The sequence below is a fragment of the Pistacia vera genome, unplaced genomic scaffold, assembly GCF_008641045.1.
Source record: "Pistacia vera cultivar Batoury unplaced genomic scaffold, PisVer_v2 Contig359, whole genome shotgun sequence".
Taxonomy (NCBI): Eukaryota; Viridiplantae; Streptophyta; class Magnoliopsida; order Sapindales; family Anacardiaceae; genus Pistacia; species Pistacia vera.
Window position 1 is genome coordinate 2032501 of NW_022196178.1, and position 8684 is coordinate 2041184.

At 34.1% G+C, this 8684-nt stretch overlaps 1 protein-coding gene across 1 annotated transcript; it reads left to right on the forward strand.

Annotated features, from left to right (window-relative positions):
• The first annotated feature begins 1722 nt into the window (after positions 1 to 1722).
• Positions 1723 to 6182, forward strand: LOC116139720 (probable serine/threonine-protein kinase PBL7). The gene is made up of 5 exons (XM_031425380.1): positions 1723 to 1813; positions 2793 to 2986; positions 4588 to 4777; positions 5207 to 5598; positions 5916 to 6182. The coding sequence occupies exons 1-5, from the start codon at positions 1723 to 1725 to the stop codon at positions 6180 to 6182; spliced, it is 1134 nt and encodes a 377-aa protein (XP_031281240.1).
• The last annotated feature ends 2502 nt before the right edge of the window (positions 6183 to 8684 follow it).

Consider the following 8684-nt stretch of genomic DNA (forward strand, 5'->3'; position numbering starts at 1 on the left):
CCCCAACACCATCAATAACATCACCAGCTTCCCCCCACCAAACCCGTAATATATCCGATCGTAATTGGCCGCCAATTGCCTCCGCCTCTCCCTTAGGTTTTTGCATTTCATCGCACCTTTCCAACCAAATTCCAGATCGGGTGGAAAAGTTAGGGATTTTGGTGAAGAGGATAAGGGGATGTTGATAGTGGTGTCGGGGAGGTCTAATGGTGCCGGAATTAGGCTGGATTTTTGGCTTGGCCAAGATCTCTAGGGATTATTTGAGAGAAATTTGAGATGTAGGATTATTTTGAGAGAAAAGTAACGGTGTTAATTTAGGGGTGGGAATGCAATTTATGAAAGTAGGGGTGGAAACTGATATTCGCCAAACCTTGGGTGGGAAAACGTCGTTTACTCTTTAAATAATAGCCCTTAAAACACACTTCCATAGAAATAGCTCTTTCAAAACCTCGATTTTACCACTAAAAGGCGCAGCCAAAACAGGAATTTTTTATATTTTATTTTTTATTTTTTAGAATAAAGCTATTAATTTTTAATAATCTAATTATAATTTTACAATAAAAACAATTTCATTTTACTATATTTAAACATTAATTTAAAGGCATAATTAGACTGATCAGGTGAATATTGATATAATTGAGATTTCCTAAATTTTATTGGTTTTAAATGAATAAAACGTCTCTATTTTTAGTTTTTAAATAAACGGGTTTATTTTGGGCATCTTGCTGGAGGTTCTCGGTGGTTAATATGAGTTGACAAAAGACATCCAGTTTCAGATGAACATTCGGTTTGATGTGAGGTTAATATTGTCTTTTCAGTATGAACAGTGCCCTAGTGGTGATGCTTGGTTTGTAATAAAGGAATTTCGGCAGAAAAAAATGAATTTGTGTTTTTAGTATTGTACTTTTAAATATTTTCTATTATACCCCAAAAGAAGTGAGTTTACAAAATTTTATATAATTTACATGAAATACTATCTTTTCTAACCCTACAGAATTTTTTAAACAGCCTACATCATTAAGTTAAGGGTGTGCAAAAATACCTGACCCAAAAACCCGAACCAGGCCAAGTGGCGGTTTGAGTTTTAAGAATATTAAAATACAAAATCGAATCGAACTAAATAAAAATATAAACAATTACTTTTGAGTTTATTTTTCAACCCAAGAAAATCTAAACTGAGTTATATTGATTATATAATATTTTAAATAAATTTATCATGAATAAACCTATTATATGTACTGATTATAAAATCATTGAAGTGAATAACCTATATCATTAGGATTTATAATCGAAATTCAATAAATTTCGATTAGAAAAATTAATCAAATTTAAAAGTAAAATGCTTAAATGCTTAAAAAAAGTAATCTTATATAAAATTAAATCAATTAACTTGAATTGAACCAGCCCAATTTAAATTGGTTTTGTTTAAGTTTAATAAAACCCGAACCCTATTTTTCATTCCCTATGTATAAAAACTTGCAGGTGTTTAGTATGTGGAAGAATATAAAAAGTTTTGAGGTAATTTTACAATTTAAGAAGACACAAGGGCACAAGTGCAAAAAGACAACAGAATGAAAAGATATATACTTAATAGCATAGCACTGTGTCTGAATTTTAACTCTATCTCTCTCTGTGCTGTCTCTGTGTCGTGAGTGGTGTTTGCTTTGCTTTTGTTCTCTCTCTGGAGTGAAACTTTTGAGGTTAAGGACTGAATTTTAAGTGATGGGTTGGTTTCCTTGCGGTGGAAAATCAAATAAGAATGCAAAGAAGAAGCTAAATAGAAAGCCTGACGATCAGATCCCGTCAACTTCAGGTACATTTATTTATGTATATGTCAACAACTCTCTTAACTAATTTTGATTACTTTTGAATTTTTGTTTTATGCTTTTTGAGGTCTGTTTTTGCGCATGGTTTGGATTGATAAGGAAATTAAGTTCATTTGCTTGACTGTTTTGATCAGTCTTTTCTGGGTTTGCTTCCATGTTTTGATCTGCTTTGAATGTTGTGGTTATGATTTGAGGATAATGTTCTTTGTTGATGCTTGTTTATTACTTTATTTAAGCTCCGTGGGTCTGCTTCTAATCTAGAGTGTAGTGAAAAGATAATTTTTTATCTCGGGCTTGCAGGAATTTTATTTCTTTATATATTAATTTAAGATTGGTTTCTATTGATACTTGTTAATGATTGGTGTCTTTTGAGTTGGCATTTGGATTTCAATTGTTCAAAATTTCAATTCTTTGGACATACCTGTTTATGAAGTTTGAATTGTGCTTATTTATGTTATTTTTTTTGTAAAGGAGCATGGAATGCTTGATTCCATATGCGATTTAACCCTTTTAGGTGCTTTCAGTTTCATTTCTTTGGACACTTGCATATTGTGCAAGTTATAAAGCTAGTTCTACTTGGGTCAACTTAATGTTTGTTGCACATTGATTTTAATTATTTTTTATTCTTAGTGAAGTGTGAGTTAGGGAAAGATAGTTTGCCTGCAAAAATATGCCAGGGATTCCACCCAGTCAGAAAGCATTCGTGTTTCATCAGCGTCCTGTAATAAGCGGTGTTGCTGGAAGCAGTAAACATTATTAATTATGAATATGAGGTTTTTTTTTCTTTTTCTTTTTGTATTGTGTGATCAAAAACGTTTTATCTGCAATTGTCTTGGCTATTTCCTATTGTAATGTTTTTGAATGAAGATCCACATGTGGCTTTTGCAGTCATGATAGTATTGTGTATCATGTTTCGCAAATTGGTTTAGCAGTTTTATTTCATTCTTGGTTTTCTTGTGACTTCAGATAAACTGAAGGTAAATTCAACATTGGATGTAAAGAAGGAAGGCTCTAAGGATGGAGGATCTGATCATATTGCGGCACATACATTTACATTTCGTGAGTTGGCAGCTGCAACAAAGAATTTTAGGGCAGATTGCCTAGTGGGTGAAGGAGGTTTTGGCCGAGTATATAAAGGGCGATTGGAGAGTACCAATCAGGTTTGTTAATTTATTTCCAAGAATTTTCATATTAACATTCCTGTATCTTACGTATCCCATATCCTCACCCATATTTATAATGGTCACTCCTATATCAACTGGTATTGCGATCCTAGCGGCAGCTGTTATATTATATCTCAAACCAGCCATTGGCAGAAAACTTTATCCTCTTTTTTATGTTATATAAGCCTTGTTGAATTATTATTGGTATTTCAAAAAGAATTTTGAGGACTGTTATTATTTTTATTCTATTTGACCAATTATTCCTAAACTTTAGCAAGGAGTTTTACTAACTGTTGGAGTTAGCATTATCCTTGACTTCTTCATGAAGATCATAAGCCTTATCTTTCATGAAGATCATAAACCTTGTTGAATTATTATTGGTATTTCAAAAAGAATTTTGAGGACTGTTATTATTTTTTATTCCATTTGACCAATTATTCCTAAACTTTAGCAAGGAGTTTTACTTACTGTTGGAGTTAGCATTATCCTTGACTTCTTCATGAAGATCATAAGCCTTATCTTTCCTCAATCACAATGTTATTATAATGTAGCCTTATCTTTCTCCTATCTTTACTCAATCACAACGTTTTTGTAACGTTATAATAAAAAGAGTTATTTGCTCTCACAATTAGATCAGTTATCAGTCTTCCCCTCCGTACTTCATCTCTGGGTTAATTAAAATTTCTTACTGTCCTGTATACCTGGAATTTATTTCAGAAGAACCTGTTAAATCCTGGGGGATTTTCACATTCTTGAAATATTTGTTGTGGCGAAATAATCCTTAAGGACGGTGTTTATAACACGTCTCAGGTTTTCTATTTTTTTCCTTGTTTTCTAAATTATTTTACAACAAGCCTTAGGTAATTGCAGTCTCATCTCCTCTGCAGCACTTGTGTCTATCCATGAATTGTGCCTCTGCATTTTTCATTACCAGTTTTTGTCTTTTTTGTTTTCTTATTTCTTTTAACTACCATGCCCTTTCATCACCTCTTCTTAGGGATCACCAATACTGCCACTTCTGTCTATACTCCACTATACCACTGTGTTGTTGATAACCAAATATCAACACCATGATCTCCCATGTCACCTCCATTATTGATCTAATTTTTTCCAGCTCTACCAAGGGTATATTGGGTGATAATTTGTTTCATGATGCTCAAAGATCAATCTGCTCAACACACTATCTTTACCTGAATTTCCAAAAGCAGCTCTATTTTTAAAGCATAGTAATTGCAATTTGGAAATGAAAAGGGTTAGCAAAATCATGAAGCATTTCCAAGTTAGTACTCAATTTTCAATCTCTTTTCCTATTTAGCTATGTACAAATTATCCACAAAACATTGTGCAATGTCTTATAGGCAGACAAATTATGGAAGGGGAAGATTTATGAAGAATTCCATTAAAAATTATTCACTTAAGGCTGGAATAGAAGGATACTTGTTCAAATGTGCTTGACTTTGTTTATAAGCTTGGACAATTTCCCTTGTGCCATTCTCAATTTATATTTGTTATTCTTGCAATCAGTATCTTTCAAATGTTTTAAACCATACAAATTTGCTTGTGGTAAGACATGAATTTTATTGCTTGGTCTGGCTCAGGTTGTAGCTATCAAGCAGCTGGATCGTAATGGGCTACAAGGAAATAGGGAATTCCTCGTCGAAGTTTTGATGTTGAGCTTGCTTCACCATCCTAATCTCGTGAACTTAATTGGTTATTGTGCTGATGGTGATCAGAGACTTTTGGTCTATGAATACATGCCATTGGGATCATTGGAAGACCATCTACACGGTATGTATCAGATTATGGGCCGATATTCATGTCCAAATATCTGAACTACTAGCATTTTGGTCTTTAAAGTGTCTTATGTCTCATAAATTAGTTTTTCATTGTAAACGTTTGGGCACTAGAAATCTCAAATGTAAAAAATATTTTTTGTTCTTAATGAAGTTTGATAAATATTTTTACGTGGAGGATCCAATTTTAGTCAACCATGAATTATGATATATACTTTTCATGCATAGGGAAAAGTCATTGGTGGTATAAATTGCCGATACCACTGCTACTCATATCACTTGTTAACTTATGGTGCCTAAAAAACCCATGTCTGTTGTCTGAGGCACAGGTTCTAGATTCTGTTTCTTATTTTATCATTTTGTTTAGTATCATTCCGTTTAGTTTTTTCAGCAACTTCTCTTGTTGCATGCTTGTTTGTTTCAGATCTGCCGCCAGATAAGAAACAATTGGACTGGAATACAAGAATGAAAATAGCTGCAGGTGCTGCAAAGGGCTTGGAGTATTTGCACGACAAAGCTAGCCCCCCTGTCATATACCGTGATTTGAAATGCTCAAACATTTTACTTGGTGATGGCTATCATCCGAAGCTATCTGATTTTGGCTTAGCTAAATTGGGCCCTGTTGGTGATAAGACCCATGTTTCCACCAGAGTGATGGGAACCTATGGATATTGTGCCCCTGAATATGCCATGACTGGTCAGCTTACCCTGAAATCAGATGTTTATAGTTTCGGAGTTGTTCTTCTTGAGATCATTACTGGCAGAAAAGCCATCGACAATTCAAGAGCTGCTGGGGAACACAATCTGGTTGCATGGGTAAGAGTTCTATCTTTCCTCTGATTGAAACTTTTGTTTTTAAAATCATTTCTTATGGGTTTCTGCCCGTAGTATAAATGATAGTGAAGAGACCATGGAGTGAGAATTGCCATATTCTTAATTAAATGTTGACATCCATCAGAATATGACCAATTGCTAACATTGATATTTTGGCTGTTCTTCAGCGATGACGTTACCTAAAACAGCCAAATGACCTTTAAATGAAGAACATTAGCGACTAGTTAACAGAATTTTGAATTCATCAAAGGGATAGTTCATTTTCTTAATCTTTTTTTAATGCTGTTTTGATGTTGCAGGCGCGGCCCTTGTTCAAAGATAGAAGGAAATTCTCTCAGATGGCTGACCCAATGCTCCAAGGCCAATATCCAGTGAGAGGTTTATATCAAGCTCTTGCTGTTGCTGCAATGTGTGTTCAGGAACAGCCTAATATGCGACCACTCATTGCTGATGTAGTCACTGCCCTTTCCTATCTTGCTTGTCAAAAGTATGATCCCGAAACCCAGCCACCAGTCCAGAGCTCCCGCCCGAGCTCTTCCACCCCCAGAACCAGAAGGGAACAGTGAAATAGTTGGATAGCCGAGAGCATCAAACAGATTTCAGTCCTCAGAAGTCCATGATAGCAATTGCTGTCAATCTGTTACCTGTGACACTAGTCCAGGATGTCTCCACAGACCAGGTTTATACTTGCGGAGGTTGTTGCATTGAAGTTCAGCAGTATACAGTTTGCGGCTGTAGCTGTTACGGTGCCTGCTTATCAAATTTTGCGTTACTCCGGATAGCAGGTGCAATGGCCAGCTCTAATGTCTGGTATAACCGAAGATTCTTTTTTATTTCTTTCAATTCTGGTTTAATTTTTAGCCCTTTCTCTGCCATTCCTCCTCTACATTTGTTTCTTCTTTTCTTTTGTATGTACATTTGAGATTGGGGCTTTGTATCTAAATATCTTCTATAAAGAAACTGGTCTCCCCATAAAGAGAATACATATATATATGTTTGTAGGTATAATCTTTTAATATGTATTGACTACATTTATCTTGATTTGATGCACAGATGTTTATTTTCCTATTTAGTGTATTGTATAAGTCAATAACAATAATACTACACTTATATAAAGTTTTTCATACAAAATAACGTGTCAAAATATAATTGGATGAACTAATATAAAAAATCAAGTAAATAAATATATATTAAATGATAATGCAAGAATATGGTCATGTCACTTTGTATACATCTTTATAAGTATAATATTATTCAAAAAATAATTATCGGACGTCTCTCCTCTCTCTTGATTGCTTCTTCTAGCTTTTGTAAGATTTGTAAAAAGTAGTTCTTACTTACCTTATTGCCCACTCTTTTTTGATCTTTTTATTTTTTTGTTGGCAAGAATGTGGAAATTTCCTTTCATGACCTCGTCATCACAAATTGGGCTTGTGCAGTTCCAGGATCAGAAAATCAACAAAGAAATTTGAATTCCAAGCAAGCACCGGGCGTGTGAATTTACCAACTATCCTATCAGGAATCCTAAACTAATAGGATATAATTTACCTCATAACAACTCTAATTTTTCCCTCGGGTTCACATTCAAATTCAAATGGGTCCGACCTTAAAACAATTTCAAACAGATTGAGGGAAGAAACTTAAAAAAAAAAAAAGCGTAAACGACATATTCCCACCCAACAAATTCAAGTTGGTAGTTGGTACCCCTCATCACTCTGATAGTCGGGCAGCTGCATCGTGCGACTGTTTTTTTTTTGCCAATTTCCGGCTGTTTTAAGCGGTGACAACCCCGATCACCACCACCGTTTGACTCTTCACATCAACAACCACGGCAGCTCCAAAAAAATGCAATGAACATAAACCTCTCAGCCGACGAATGACGGCTAAACTAAACAATTGTTGGGAACATAGGGGTTTTGTAGAGTTGGAGGTGTTTATTTTCCTATTTAGTGTCTTGTATAAGTCAATAACAATAATACTACACTTATAAAAATTCTATACAAAATCTTTCATGTAAAGTGACATATCAAAATATAATTAGATGAATTAATATTAAAAATCAAATAAATAAATATATATTAAATGATAGTGAATAATACGATAATGCAAGAATATTGTCACATCGCGTCACTTTGTAGTATAATATTACTCAAAAAATAATTATGGGACGTCTCTCCTCCCTCTTGGTTGCTTCTTCTAGCTTTTGTAAAATTTGTGTAAAAACTGGTTCTTTGACTTACCTTATTGCCCACTTTTTTTTCTTTTTTTTTTTGGCAAGAATGTGGAAATTTCATTTCATGATCTTGTCAGCACAAATTGGGTTTGTGTAGTTCCCTGGATCAGAAAATCAACAAAGAAATTTGAATTCCAAGCCAGCACCGGCTGTGTGAATTTACCAACTACTAGGATATATTTTACCTCATAACAACTCTAATTGTTCCCTCAGGCTCACATTCAAATTCAAATGGGTTCCCACTTCCCTCTGGCTCACATTCAAATTCAAATGGGTCCGACCTTAAAACAAATTCACATAGATTAACGGAACAAACTTAAAAAATATAGATAAAAAGACTTTGGGGATTTGTTTGCTACAAGTAATTCTCTAATAAGTACATTCAGATATTAACGCTATGAAGACCATACTTATTCACCATTGAATTCATTCGTCCAACTAAGAATATATACAATATCAGGATACCCCGACCAGAAAGTTATTTGAATAATTAATTACTCATCTCATGTTTGAAAGAAAATCGTACGAGAGATTGTACGGATCAACATAAAAGTATCTGACTCGATACATTTCTTTGAAAAACACATGTAAAACCAATTATTTTAGAGAAGAAAAGTAATCATTAATGAAAGGATACAAGAATGAAAAGATTATACAATTGTTTTACTATCATCTCATCGTTTCTTCTTACATTCATTCTTCCCTAAACTATATTATTATTACTTCTCTACTTAATGAACAAACGGACAATTAATGGATATGAGCTTTTGTACTGGTTCTCACTAGTCAAAAATTACAGACAAGTAAATTTTCTACCCTCTGCCACAGGAAAAAT

Bases quoted from the DNA above. Each gene is read 5' to 3' on its own strand.
- LOC116139720 (XM_031425380.1), top strand. From the start codon at position 1,723: ATGGGTTGGTTTCCTTGCGGTGGAAAATCAAATAAGAATGCAAAGAAG. The intron at 4,778-5,206 runs GTATGTATCAGA...TGTTTGTTTCAG, and splicing joins ATTGGAAGACCATCTACACG to ATCTGCCGCCAGATAAGAAA. The intron at 5,599-5,915 runs GTAAGAGTTCTA...TTGATGTTGCAG, and splicing joins AACACAATCTGGTTGCATGG to GCGCGGCCCTTGTTCAAAGA.